The sequence below is a fragment of the Ascaphus truei genome, chromosome 22 (assembly GCF_040206685.1).
Source record: "Ascaphus truei isolate aAscTru1 chromosome 22, aAscTru1.hap1, whole genome shotgun sequence".
Lineage (NCBI taxonomy): Eukaryota > Metazoa > Chordata > Amphibia > Anura > Ascaphidae > Ascaphus > Ascaphus truei.
The window spans coordinates 18,319,566-18,335,022 of NC_134504.1; the positions used below are offsets into that span (position 1 = coordinate 18,319,566).

General features: G+C 50.8%; 1 protein-coding gene across 7 annotated transcripts in view; it reads right to left on the minus strand.

The window, feature by feature from the left end:
• Positions 1-15,457, minus strand: part of ARSG (arylsulfatase G) — a 118,156-nt gene that overhangs the window by 24,415 nt on the left and 78,284 nt on the right. For all 7 annotated transcript variants that reach the window (XM_075580112.1, XM_075580108.1, XM_075580110.1 and 4 more), the window contains 4 exons: positions 14,765-14,899; positions 6,930-7,117; positions 5,486-5,566; positions 1,074-1,182 (listed from right to left, as the gene is read on the minus strand). In XM_075580112.1, the coding sequence (XP_075436227.1) occupies positions 1,074-1,182; positions 5,486-5,566; positions 6,930-7,117; positions 14,765-14,899 (513 nt within the window). The remainder of the gene's footprint in view (positions 1-1,073; positions 1,183-5,485; positions 5,567-6,929; positions 7,118-14,764; positions 14,900-15,457) is intronic.

Consider the following 15,457-nt stretch of genomic DNA (forward strand, 5'->3'; position numbering starts at 1 on the left):
TACCCTTGATGAAGTGACGTTAACAGTCACGAAACGCGTAGGGTGGAGCTTATTCTGGCGTATGCAACCTGAGTCTGTCAGCATTGGAAAGAGAGCGGCGGCGCAGCGGTGACGTCATCGGAGGAGGATCCCGATTGTGGAGTCGCAGCCACGAGGAGCAGAGAGCTGTGGATACGACCCCAACTGCTGGCGCCGTGCTCTGAGTACATAACCTGCGGACGGCATGTTGTAATTATGCAGCAAGATCCTTGAATATGTGAGTGCAATTCATGTGGTTTTTGCGTGTTTTAATACATTTTGTTTGGTACCATGATTTTATATATTCTATAGGTACTGTGATCGGGAACGCTCGTGGAAGTGAAAGCATTTGGGGAACCGGTGGCAACCAGTTATTCAGCCCTGCACCTTACAGATAAAGATACCTTTCAAGGTCCCATACCACTTCCTTGATAGTCATCTAATACTGAGGAATCCAAGCAAGCATCTCCAAGCAAATAGACAGACGTCACCATTGTGACTAAGGACTGTTTTGCATCCAAGGATTGGTATAATTCATTATTCAGTGTGCCAAGGACTATATGTTCTCTTGTACTCTTGAGTATTGTATATACTTAAATACAAATCTTATGCAATTGATCTGCACCATGTTTGCCACATCTTTCTTATCCCGAAGGAATACCGCACTTTAAACAGAAGACAGGATCCTATCATCACAGCCTGGAGAAAGGTCTTATTTACACTCACCTTTGGTAAGTAGAAATCTCATACGAGCCAAGTTATACAGCACAAGCTAAAACCGTCACATCAGAAGTGCTCTATATTTTGATTCTTCTTTCTTGGGTTATAATCGTGCTCCCCCTGGAACTTGTGAAGTGATGTCTCTGGAAATCAAAACGAGATCTGTGGGGTCTCAAAGTTTTGTTTTTTTAATAATATTTAATCCATGAAAAACTTGAGGTCTGCAGAATGGGGCGTGCATTTTAATGCAAGAATGCCACTTCACCAGGACCAACATAGCTACCAAAAACTTCCATTACATCAGGTAGATAGCCGACGCCCGGTGACCCTCATACCTCAACAAGGCTGGAGTTGTGACATTTCCAGGGACTCTCTCTGGCCAGTACGCTATAGCTGGGACCCGGTGTCCTGCTTCCCAGGTTGTCAGCTTTGCAGAACTCCCACCTGGAAAACAGGGATAGCCCAAATATTAAACATGCTGCGCCCTTAACTCTAGTAACGAAAGAAGGAGTGGTTACTCCCATCTGACGCCACCTTCAGTCCCATGACACAAATGCTTGAGAGCTGCAGAAGTGGGACGCTATTCTCAGAATACCACCATTCTTGTTATGAAACGTCAACTTTCAGATACAGCAGGGCCCCGCTTCTCGGCGATCCACCGATATGGCAGTACCGAGAAGGGGGCCGCCATGTCTGCGCATGCGCAGAACGGGGGATGCGGAGGTTGCGCATGCGCAGACCGGAGGTTGCGCGTGCGCACAACGGAGGTCGCAAATGCGCAGAAGGGTGAATTGCAGGTCTGCGCATGCGCACACACCGAAAATCGGCGGTTCCGCTTTCCAGGGGTTTTCACTTTGCGGCGGGTCCTTAGAACGGAACCCGCTGCATACCCGGGGCCCTACTGTAGCGGAATCCTTTTTAACTAGGATCATTGCTTTTCTTGTGCGTGTTCTTATAGGAGTGTGATCAATTTGCGTGTAGGGTTGATAGGCGTCTTCTCCAAAAATACTGGATACAATGGTGAAATGTGCGACGTGCTCAAAACAGACACACACACACACACCTCTCTCTGCTCCATGCTGTTTCCTCCTCTACTTTGCCCCACCCCCGGGCCCCTGATTGGCTTCTTCTGGGTAATACAGCCAATCAGGATGGAGGAAGCTGCCCATCCCCTCAGCAACAGCCCTGCTTGAGGAAATCCTGCGGCCACAAGCCGGTCAGGTCACTATGTCCAGAGAGGTAATACCAGTATAGACATACATGTCCAGTATTCTCTCTAATTTTATACTGAACAGTGTCCAAATACAGGACAGTCCGGTTTAATACCGGACACATGGCAACCCTACAGTCATTTCCCAGACTGCAGTGGAAGCGCTGTATGCTAGGAGATAACGGTGACGAGCAGGGTTGCAGACCTGTCTGAGACGTGTCAATGTGCTCACAAGTGATTTTTTAATTTGCTACAGGATTGGTCACATCCCTGTGTTACACTACAAAATGTATGGACAGTGAAACGGACCCTCCTATCCCACTTCCATTCCCCTCGCATGACCCCATCCAGATGTAAAGCCACTTGATGCATATCCAGTTTCTTTCAGCTCCAGTTGTAACCCCCTTTGCTTTCATTAGATTAAAAAAAAAAAAAAAGCACACAGCTGTAATCTTATGGGCTGACCCCCTCCCTCCCACACAGCTGCAATCTTATGGGCTGACCCCCTCCCTCCCACACAGCTGTAATCTTATGGGCTGACCCCCTCCCTCCCACACAGCTGCAATCTTATGGGCTGACCCCCTCCCTCTCACACAGCTGTAATCTTATGGGCTGACCCCTCCCTCCCACACAGCTGTAATCTTATGGGCTGACCCCCTCCCTCCCACACAGCTGCAATCTTATGGGCTGACCCCCTCCCTCCCACACAGCTGCAATCTTATGGGCTGACCCCCTCCCTCCCACACAGCTGTAATCTTATGGGCTGACCCCCTCCCTCCCACACAGCTGCAATCTTATGGGCTGACCCCCTCCCTCCCACACAGCTGTAATCTTATGGGCTGACCCCCACCCTCCCACACAGCTGTAATCTTATGGGCTGACCCCCTCCCTCCCACACAGCTGCAATCTTATGGGCTGACCCCCTCCCTCCCACACAGCTGTAATCTTATGGGCTGACCCCCTCCCTCCCACACAGCTGTAATCTTATGGGCTGACCCCCTCCCTCCCACACAGCTGTAATCTTATGGGCTGACCCCCTCCCTCCCACACAGCTGTAATCTTATGGGCTGACCCCTCCCTCCCACACAGCTGCAATCTTATGGGCTGACCCCTCCCTCCCACACAGCTGTAATCTTATGGGCTGACCCCTCCCTCCCACACAGCTGTAATCTTATGGGCTGACCCCCTCCCTCCCACACAGCTGCAAGATCTGACTAAATGTATTTGGCGCACAATATTTACACCTCCCATGAATAGGATTGAAATGAAAAGAACAGGCAAGGTGTACGGCGCATGAGTTAAAGAAAATAAGTCGCCTAGAGCAGGGGCGGCTAACTTCAGTCCTCAAGGGCCACCAACAGGTCAGGTTTTCAGGATATCCCAGCTTCAGCACAGGTGGCTCAATCAGTCCCAGCTTCAGCACAGGTAGTTCAATCAGTGGCTCAGTCGATTGAGCCACCTGTGCTGAAGCAGTGAAGTAAGGATATCCTGAAAACTTGACCTCTGAGGAAGTGGGTGGGGGGGGGGATCTTGAGGACTGGAGAACGCCGGGGTTCATCGCTAGACCAGGCGGTGCTACCGCAGAGAGGAACAAACTGCAAGAGATTTAACTGTGCCCACCTGGATGGAAAGGAACTTCCGGATTGTGGGGTCCAGTTCAGCCAGGTGATGCGGCAGTAACCCTTCCACTGCCAACAGGGCATTCTGGCAGATGAACGGTTAAGATTATGCCTCTCCCCGCCCCCTCCCCCCATTAAATGAGTAACAGCCGGTCTGTGACTTGTGCTTTCCTATCCTCACCCCAAGTCATGGTGCACAAGCTATGGGTACTCTGAGTAACATCCTGTTTAAATGCCATGTTTCCCATCTCCAAGCAATCGTCATTTCAGGAATGCTTGGAAGCAGATGTCCGATGGCTCGGTAGCGCGCACACACACACACACACACACACACACACACACACACACACACACACACACACACACACACACACACACACACAGTCACCGCTCAGGAGCCTGAAGAATTGGGGCCAGGGTTTTAATGACAGACCTTTGCAGTTGGGTATATACGGGATATAGACAGGTGACCGGCCGGCCATGATGCAGAGAGACCTCCATCCTACACTAGCACCACCCTACCCTCTGAGATACAGGCTAAAGTCACCCAAACACCTGTCTCATGATGAAACAAGTTGTCTGATCGTCTCTATGTTGTGTTAACACGCCCCAGTGCTATATGTACACTACGCAATAGCCCATATTTACTAAGCAGTGCTATTCCATAACACCCCTCCTGGCGCCAGTATGCACCCAAGGCAAGTAGGCCGGAAGGTGTTTTCTGGAGTAGCACTGCTTGGTAAACGTGGCCCAATTGTTTTTCCCGGGCACACCCGTTTCGCATTTCAATGTGTCACCGAAGTTCCGGCATTTCATGGTTATGTGACCGCTCCACGAGTGATCACATGATCCGACCGCCCCTCCTCCCCACCCCCTAGAAGATGAGCAAGTACCATGACGTACCCGGTAACATGATAAGGACCACCGTAAAGGTCAGTATTACCAAAAAACACCAGGCGTTGAACCAATAAGGTAATGGAATCGTACGTATGATGGTGTTGTTTCAATGGAAGACTCAATGTCAAGGATCATCAGATAATGCAGAACCGCAGAGCACAGCATGATCAATTCAAGCTCAAGGGCGGAAGACAAAAAAAAGAGAGGTAGATCCATAGAAAAGCCTTCCAGCACAAGTGGTAAGGGCAAATACAGTTGATGAGTTCAAATCAATAATTTCACAAAAAGGTCCTAGATGTGGTCTGTGATTTTGTTGTGAGTGGGAAATTAGCCAGCATAGATCTCATCTGCCATCAGTTTCTAGATTAGAAGACATGTTTTAAATTTGACATATTATATACTGATGGAGCGGCCATTATTCGAACACATCTCGGCGCCGATTTTGAGTTCTCTGCTGTTCCCCACGCAGCATGAAACGCGGCTAATCGCCCCAGGCACCCGTGCATATCGCGGATGTTTTGTTTGAATTTCATGGATTCTGTTTATCTGTTTGCAATAAAATGGATGAATTGTAATGTGTACAGAACTGTGCTACTGTGTCACTGTGCTACTGTATCACTGTGTCACTGTGTCACTGTGCTACTGTGTCACTGTGCTACTGTGTCACTGTATCACTGTGCTACTGTGTCACTGTATCACTGTGCTACTGTGTCACTGTGCTACTGTGTCACTGTGCTACTGTATCACTGTGTCACTGTGCTACTGTGTCACTGTGCTACTGTGTCACTGTATCACTGTGCTACTGTGTCACTGTATCACTGTGCTACTGTGTCACTGTGTCACTGTGTCACTGTGTCACTGTGTCAATTTCATGTTTTTAAAAGCCAGAACGCTAAAATTCGTTTTTTCTGCACTCGCCGCGCTCGCATCTTAGTGCGGGGAGGCTGGAATTCATCCCGCGGTTTCAAATCGGACGCGCGAAGTGTTCGAATAACGGCCGCTCCATCAGTAGGAGGAATACCTTGTGCTGTCTGCCACGCTCCCAAAAAAGGACCCACACTTCCGGCAAACTCACACTTCTGAGCCCACGGACCGTTGTCACCTGGAAGGGATGAAAAAGAAGCGTGAAAACGACACGGAAGGACCAAATCGTCAAGGATTTGAAACGTAAAAAGAATGAAAACAAGTTTAAAAATACGATTCTCTGGTTGTTTTTCATTAATACAGAAATCAGCTTTTTGGGAAGAAAACCGTGCAGGATTTAAATAGCAAACACAGGATTTACTAATAATCCCAGTAAACTGAACCGTTCCAATTCAGAGGGGGCCTGCAGTGCAAAACGGCGCTCTGGCAGATAACAGGTTAATGATTCCCACTTAGTATATATAGGACAGGAGACTGCAGAGTGGAGATAATTTAATATCCTCTGATGTTAAACCAACTTAAAATAAAACCCTAGCAGAAGCAGCGTCACTGATTATGAAGCTGTTTAAACAGCTGCTCTTTCAGCAAAGCAAAAAAAACATGCCCTGTGATCAGGTGAAAAAGGACAAACTAAACAAAACACGCACACAGAATCACTGTGAAAATAAGACCTTTTTGGCTCCCGGAAGCTGTATAATCTGATATACGGAGTGGTTTTTGCAAGAGAAAGTTATCCGGTGAAATGGCTAACTTTTCAAGTAATAATTTACCATTTTACTGTTTTTTAAAGTTGTTTGGGTTTGAAAGGATTTAAAGTCAAGAGGTACATGTGGTATCAAATGTTTTTATAAACATAAGAGAATGGTTTTATACATCTATTCTCAGCCAAAAGGGGCCCTGCAGCAGATCCCAGCCATTCACACTGCGCTCCCCCTGCTAGAAAATATTGGTTCCCCGAACCCCTAATGAATAAATCTTATCACCGACTCATCAGACTGTCACTAACACTGTGTGACTGATCCCAGGCAGTATAGTGTCCTGATCTTGTGGGGGGAACACACGCTTAATAATCCCCCAAACTGCCCCTCATTGTGTGCAGGCAGCATGGGGGGTATAGCTGTCACTCACTGCGGGAGCTTCTAAAGTCACGCCCCACAATCCCTTGCTGCTGTGGATGCAAAGCATTGTGGGAAGCTTCTGCTGTAAGTGACAGCTATACCCCCCTCCCCAGCTAAAGTGTTGCTTGGGGCCTTATTAAGTGCGCAGTCCCCACACAGGCTCAGGAACCCGCTATACTGCCTGGGATCCGTCAGTACACGAGGGGGCACAATCCTTTGAGACACCCCATCAACCCTTAGGGCAACCCCCTGAAAGGGTGCTGAGTGGTAACAACTATATACACTAGAGAGGCCATTCTGGCAAGTTTCGTCCGAAAACCCCCATTGACGTCAAGGGAGACTTTTGGCAGAAAATGGCGGCTTCAGACTGTATAGTATTACCGCCCAAGTAGTATGTTAGCCTTACTGGCGGGGTGCACATACCTGTGAACCAAATGAGTGTGTCTCTGGGCACAGCGCTATCAACTTTGGCCTTTATGCTCCCAACCAAATCGTCCATCTCACGCAGGCTGTCCTCGTACGGCCCATGGCGGGACGACACCGGGTGGGAAGAGAGCGGCACGTGCATGTGGGCTAATGCCACATACAGGAAGAACGGCTGCCCACTGGCACTATAGCAGAACAAAAACAAGTGTCACTGCCTATGAAGCGCCCTGCGGGATCCGCCGCACATTCATGTATACCACCCTTTGGGATCCGGCACCCAGTCGGGTACACCACGCTGCGGGATCCAGTGCCCAGTAGTGAACTGCACCCTGCACTATCCAGCGCAATCGAGTACTACATACACCCTGCGGGATCCACCGCACATTCATGTACGCCACACTTCGGATCTGGCGCCCAGTCATGTCCATCAGATCCCGGTGGGGGTCCCGCACCCAGTCGTGTACATCACCTGCCGGATCTGACGCCCAGTCGTGTACACGACCATGTGCAAGCCGGCGCCCAGTTGTATACACCGCCTTGCGGATCCAGTACTCATTTGTGCACATTACCCTGCGGGATCCAGCACACATTCATGTACACCACCCTGCGGGATCCAGCACACATTCATGTACACCACCCTGCGGGATCCAGCACACATTCATGTACACCACCCTGCGGGATCCAGCACACATTCATGTACACCACCCTGCGGGATCCAGCACACATTCATGTACACCACCCTGCGGGATCCAGCACACATTCATGTACACCACCCTGCGGGATCCAGCACACATTCATGTACACCACCCTGCGGGATCCAGCACACATTCATGTACACCACCCTGCGGGATCCAGCACAGTCATGTACACCACCCTGCGGGATCCAACACACATTCATGTACACCACCCTGCGGGATCCAACACACATTCATGTACACCACCCTGCGGGATCCAGCACACATTCATGTACACCACCCTGCGGAATCCAGCACACATTCATGTACACCACCCTGCGGGATCCAGCACACATTCATGTACACCACCCTGCGGGATCCAGCACACATTCATGTACACCACCCTGCGGGATCCAGCACACATTCATGTACACTACCCTGCGGGATCCAGCACACATTCATGTACACCACCCTGCGGGATCCAGCACACATTCATGTACACCACCCTGCGGGATCCAGCACACATTCATGTACACCACCCTGCGGGATCCAGCACACATTCATGTACACCACCCTGCGGGATCCAGCACACATTCATGTACACCACCCTGCGGGATCCAACACACATTCATGTACACCACCCTGCGGGATCCAGCACACATTCATGTACACCACCCTGCGGGATCCAGCACACATTCATGTACACCACCCTGCGGGATCCAGCACACATTCATGTACACCACCCTGCGGGATCCAGCACACATTCATGTACACCACCCTGCAAGATCCAACACACATTCATGTACACCACACTGTGGGAACCGGCGCCCCCTGGTATACACTACCCTGCGGGTTTCAGCGCCCCAGTCGCGTACACCACCATATGGGAATCGGCGCCCCAGTTGTGTACACCACCGTGCAAAAACCGGCACCCCAGTCGTGTACACCAGCGGTGCGCAAACTGGGGGGCGCGAGATTAACTGCGAGGGGCACGGGGGTTACAGAGGCCCTGCACGATTCCCGAAGGCGCCGCGGGGTCATGTGACATTACGTTGCTATGGCAACATGATGTCATGACCCCCAGATTCTGGGAGCCACGGTAAGGAGGGAGGGAGGGGGGTGCATGGAGAGCAGGACAGCCGGCAGGGGGCGCAGAGGAAAAAGATTGCGCTCCCCTGGTGTACACCACTGTGCAGCAAACGGCGCCCCAGTCGCGTACCCCACCGTGTGGGAACCGGCACCCCAGTCGCGTACACCACCCTGCAGGATCCAGTGACGCCTGCATATGGGAAACACTACAGAAACCCATCACGAAGCTACCCGATACTCTGCAGATTTATTCCCATTGCGTCGCCTATTATTTTGTCACGTGTATTACTGCTGTGAACATGGACTGTGCTATACAAATAAAACATATACAAACAGGGGTGCCGGGTGTCCAGTATTGAACCGGAATGTCCCGTCTTTGGACACTGTCCAGTAAAGAATTAGAGGTAACTAGCTGAGAGACCCGGCGGTGCCCGGGATGTGAATACCTAATAATTGTTGGGTGGGGGTGTGAATGGTTACTGGGTGGGGTTTACTGACTGGGTGGGTGGGTTACTGACTTTACTGGATGGGTTACTTGTGTTACTGACTGGGTGGGTTACTGATTGGGTGGGTGGGTTACTGACTTTGGGTTACTGACTGGGTTGGGTTACTGACTGACTGAGTGGGTGGGTGGGTTACTGACTGACTTGGGTGGGTTACTGACTGACTGGGTGGGTGGGTTACTGACTGACTGCGTGGGTGGGTTACTGACTGACTTGGGTTACTGACTGACTTTGGGTAACTGACTGACTTTACTGACTGACTGGGTGGGTGGGGCAGGCAGTGTGTGGGTGAGTGGGTGGATGGAGACAGTGGGTGAGGGGAAACAGTGGGTGGGTGACTTACCTTGAGCTACCCCCCCCCGTCCCTGGCGGTGTTTCTCTCCCCCGCTGTCCCCTGCGCGTGTTCCCCCCCCACTCTCCACCCCTCCCCGGTGGTCCCCGCTGAGGAGAGAGAGAACGGGGCCCGCGGATGGCGAGGAGAAGCGGCGTGCGCTCCTTACACCCCCCCTCCCCGGCGCTCCCGGCGTCCTCGCTGAGGAGAGAGAGAACGGGTGGTGAGGAGAAGCGGTGTGCACTCCTTCCACCCCCCCTCCCCGGCGATCCCGGCGTCCCCGCTGAGGGGAGAACGGGTGGTGAGGAGAAGCGGTGTGAACACCTTCCACGCCCCCTCCCCGGCACTCCCGGCGTCCCCGCTGAGGGGAGAGAGAACGGGGCCCGCGGGTGGTGAGAGCTGCGGGTGAGGGAGGGTGATGGTGGGGGAGCCGGCGGGGAGGTGAGCTGCGGGTGAGGAGAGCCGGCGGTGGGGTGGTGTTGGGGGGCCGGGGTGGCTTTTGCCAGCGCACGTTACCTCAGGTGGTGAGTAATCCGCAGGGGATGAATCTGCACTGAGGTTATTTTCTGAGAGTGTGGAAGTTGGTTATGTGAGGTCATAGAACCACGCAGGCCAATGAGAGGCGTGCGAGGGCGGGGTCTAGCCACGGACCAATCAGATTGGCCAGAGGCTGAGTGACAGACCGATGGACCAATCAGATTGCCCTGTAAACAAACAACGTTTTCATTTTTATAGATATAGATACTGGGCGTGTCATGGAACAAGAATCATATTTCTGTTTGACCCCCCTTCTGCTTGTCAGCTCCTTAAGTTCAGCTGCATGTATTTGTTCCTCACACACACACTGTGCCTGTGTGATGTATCACTATGTTGCCTTTTCCTTCCAGTCTGCCAGTACTCTGGTTGCCCTGGCAACATCTCCAGTCCTACTAGGTATTGGACTTTACCATTCCCCCCTGTCCCTGCTGACAGTTGGTTTAGCCTGACCCTATTCCTGCGTCACAAGCAGGACCCTCTTTCTTTTCATTCCTGACTTGGCTGAGTGAGTACCTTCCTGTCACACTCCCATGGCAAGGACATCTCTTTCTACCTGCCCTCAACTACAAACTCACAACTACATAACATCCACAAGAGCCTGTATTTACTGCTGCTTTTCCAATAAAGTGAAGGAAATATTATAGGACTTGGCGTGATTTGGAAAGGGGGCTGAGTTAAGCTATCTGGGGCTATTCACACATCACACGTGACCCTGGCTTCAGAATAGTAGAAAAAGGACCATGTGCTTTGGAAACACACAAGAGCTGCTACTCACAGCCTTTATGCGGATTCAGAGCAGTCTGTACACTGACAAGCAAGCAGCTTTACATTGCTAATAAAGAGCAGACTTTCTACAGCAAAAGCCTTACAAACAAGCAAGCAGCTTACACAGCTTCGGCAGCAGTACAAGCAAGCAGCTTCAAACTGCACACAGAGCCTGCAGCCTCACACACAAGGCACAAGTACTGTAGTTAGACAGTGCACTATACACAGAACTTTGATTGCTCTTTCTGTTTTTTGAGTCCACCCTCTGCACAGCTTCACAGTGAGGAGCTACCATCTCACCTAACCCTGCGCACGTTCCACGGCTAAGGCCACCAAGGGCCATGCCACCGGACACCTGTAAGTACAGCTACCCCTAGGCTTACCGCTGCAGGACACCTACCGGCACAATCTGAGACAGTCATCCATCGCTGACACAGGTAAACAGACCACATGCCACACGCACTGGCTAAAGGCCTACATTACACCTACTGCATGGCAGAACTCAGATCCCCACCTGACAATGCAGGAGAGTGACCACTCAGACACAGAGACCGCCGCACAACTGCCACAGGCGCAGGCAGACGCAAGGCCTAAACGGATAGTCACACTCACACAAAAGGCCTGCGAAAAATATGAAGCTGACATTGAAGCGCACCGCGAAAAGTTAGAGAAGGCCTGGGAGGACACTGGTCGTGAAATATGTAACGTTGCAAGTACTAGCGATCCGGAGAAACAGATTAGGCAAGCGATAGCACAATTGAGGTCAAGTCACAAACGCTACCAAATGCTGTCACACACATATCTCGCCTACCTAAAAAGAATCAGCAGGAGGCAACTGACTTGGAGCACGACATGTTCGTGCAGACCACTATCACTGAGGCCGAAGACCAGAGAAAAGACCTTTTGCTGGAAACTGCATCACAGCGCTCCAGCACATCCAGGCACTCATCAAGGTCAGCAAGATCAGCGCAATCCAACGCGTCCAGCGCAAGCGCAACCAAGGCGCGAGCCACCGCCGAGGCCGCTCGTGCCAGGGCTGAATACGGTCGGAGAGAGGCAGCCGTAAGGGCAGAAAGAGCGCGCATAGGAGGAGCAGAACGCCGCCAATGCCGCTGCCACCGCCGCGCGTAGAAAGGCCGAATTGGACACGGATCTAGAAGCCCTACGCAAAGAAGAGGACGCCGCCGCCGCCATGGCCCAGGCCGAGGTCTTAGAAGCAGCTGCGAGACAGGACGGCGGGGAGCAACCGTCCAGACGGATAGCCTCAGAGGATCCAGCACAACGCACTGAGGACTATGTGAGGAGCCTCTTCAGCGTAAATACCAGTGCACCATCTCAACACAACGGGAATGACTCCACAGACACCGAAGACTTGCTAGGTCCACGAGGAGAAGACGCTGTTCCTTCAAGGGCACACACTACCTGGGATAGCTACAGCCACAACAGTGATCCATATGCCAGCGCGCACACGGATGCACTACAACAGGCTCGCAATCCAGGTACACCCACACGGGAAAACACAGCCCCTCACACTGACCAGCAGTCATCACGCGTCCACGCCAAGGACCCTCCTGGCAACTATCTCAGAACGCGACCAACACGCCGAAGCCTCAGGCCTGACAGACAATTTTTGATCAAGATTTTAAGTTTTATGAGTTTAAATGCTATTTGGTTTAGTTTACACCCAGCTGGGATATTTCATATTTTTGTATTTTATTTTCAGAACTATTAGGTTTTTGATATTATCAAAAGTATATTTGTATCGCACACATTTAGAGTGTGGTCTCATTTGAAATCTCTTGACCTCTAAGAACTATGGTTCTTTTTTAACTGATTCCGTGCGCAGGAGTATATATAACTTTTTCCCTTTCCGTATACATAGGGGAATTGAAGATTCCCTGCTATATACTCCAGCAGCAGGCGTCACTTCCTCCTATATAGTGCGTATAATACCAACTCTACCATTGTTACAAGTCCATCCAGCGCCATCTTTTTTTCCATATTTACATAGTCAGACCTGTCCGTGCTGTCAAGACTTGCAGAAGGAAGAGAGGGAGGGCACTGGATTTTGAAGGCTGAATAAATCCTTTTTTCCCCATCAAAATTCGCAGTGCCCTTTCCTCTTCTGCAAGCCAGGAAACAGTCTCACATTTCACATTCTTAACCCGCAGGTCACACCAGGATTACTGTGGACTACATGTCACCCCAAGGATGCATCCGGAGCTGCTTCAGTGCAGTGAAAGAGATCCAGTATTGTTGACCCTTTGACCACTAAAGAGGACCAAGAACCAGGGCATGATCATGTCAGGTAACAGACTAGGAGACTGTGGCCAGGTCACTATAATCAGACCATCATTCAACGGAAAGCCCTATGCATTTTGCATACACTGGGGAACCAGTGTCGGATATGCACAGTGTCTTATCCGGATCCATGGCTGAAAGCCGTGCTCCGCTGCAGTATGATGCTGCGACGCATGCATCCCATGCAGGGGTCATATCTTACACTTGGTTAATTTTAGCTGGCCTAAACGATCCTTCCCGTGCACCGTTTATAGCTGCATGTGTCTTCTGAAACAAAGGCTGCCCCCTCCCGCAGTCATGGAGCAGGAAGCCAGGCTGAGCTGGGGGAATTGGGTCACGGCGTTTCCGAGTAAATAGGAAATCGCACGGACACTTGTCCCTTCTCCGACTCTGCCAACTGTCCCCTGAACCGCAGAATTATGCAAATAAGAGCGATCGCCCTAACTGAGGAGGCATGACAAGCCTGGAAACGGCATCTGCCAATGGGTGACCCTGCACCGTGAACGTAGTACAGCAAGAACGGAGGGTGATCTATTCCAGGGGTGCTCAACTCCGGGTCCTCAGGAAGCCTCAACAGATCAGGTTTTAAGGATATCCCTGATTCAGCACAGGTGGCTCAATCAGTCCCTGCTTCAGCACAAGTGGCTCAATCAGTCCCAGCTTCAGCATAGGTGGCTCAATCAGAGGCTCAGTCTTCATCTGAGCCGCTGATTGAGCCATCTGTGCTGAAGCTGGGATATCCTTAAAACCTGACCTGTTGAGGGGTCCTATTGGACCAACAAATCGTTGGTAAGTTCCAAGCTTTCAAACCTCAGAGGTTCCTTCATCAGGCGTGGCCGCAGCACATAAATACAAGGGGATTTCAACTCAATGTCATAGAGAGAAGGTACTGTATCTAGTCACCATGGATATTGAGATAGTAGGACAGGGTGGATGCTGGCAGCCTAGTGTGACCTTTAACAGAGGAGGCTTAAAAAGCCATGTACCTATTGGTAAGTGATAGTGACTTGGAAAAACAGAAGAAAGATGTGGAATGGACCAAGACACTGTATACACACACACACACACACTTACGCCACCTGGAGGTGTCTGCAACACACTGTTCTGGAAAGGCTAGTTTACCTGTGTGTGACCCTGGACATTTCGAAGGTCAGGGTTTCAAAATTAAGAATATAGTTCACCTAATGGTCAACAGTGCACGTTTAGTCCGTCAACATCCTCACCGGCTTGATAGAAAGTGACGGCAAATAAGAACCAGTACCGTGATATCGTGCAGCTAAGACTCATACTAACTAATGGTTTTATTCCTCTCCTAAGGTTGTGATAAACACACACAGTGGGAAGATGCATAAGAACAGTGATTGTTGCATACAGAAGCAAACTAAACAGATTAGGGCCACAAACGTCAGAGAAACACAAAATACAAGAAGTTCTGGTAATTATTATGAATTATTGATTCATTCCCCCCCCCCCCCCCCAGAAAAGTCCATGTATTATAGTGCATAAGACGTGGCAGCGGTTAGGCGGTGGGTGACCGTTCTAGGTCCTTAATATGTTTCCAAGATTGGCTAGCATTAGCTCTGCACCCGGATGTAGTTTCCTGCTTCGTGGAGATTAGGAAAGGTCTCTTACCTCGCTTCCTCAATAAAGCGTGCGGCCTTCTGCGTGTATCTCTCTGGCAGGCTGCTCAGATTGACCGGCTGTTCCACAATAGCAGAGTTTTCCAGCAGAGGCAGCGCTAGGTCAGTGTAACATGCTCCCCTAGCACTGCAAAACAGGGCACAGTTCTAAGCAGAGCGGCACATACAATGGACATGGCTCAGTGGTGAATGAAGTTGCTCATCTTGAGTGGACATGGTCGTAAATTAAACTCCATCTCAAACACATGCTCACTTTTTCTGACCTTGAACAAATAACTCTGAGATTCGGTTGTAAGCTCTTAGCGATAGGGACTCATTATGCCTGTATTATTCTACACCGAGTCCTGGTATCACTGGTAGAACGATGTTAGATACCGTAGTTAGATAGTACAGCGGTGCGCAAAGTGGGAGGCGTGCCCCCCAGGGGATGCGCTGGATTTTTTGGGGGGGAGCGCGGGCACTTGCAGAGGTCCCGCGCTCTTCCCCAAGGCATTTAAGGTGAGGGGGGCGCGAAAGCGAGGGGGAGCGCAGCTCAAAAAGTTTGCGCTCCCCTGAGATAGTAGATGTGTCCTGGAACGAGATTGCATGTTTTCTCATGTGTGAAATTGGTACAAATGTACCCCCAGCTTCCAGCCTGCTGCCTTGGCAAACCCCCTGCACCTTTCAGTCCGTTGTATTGTTCCTG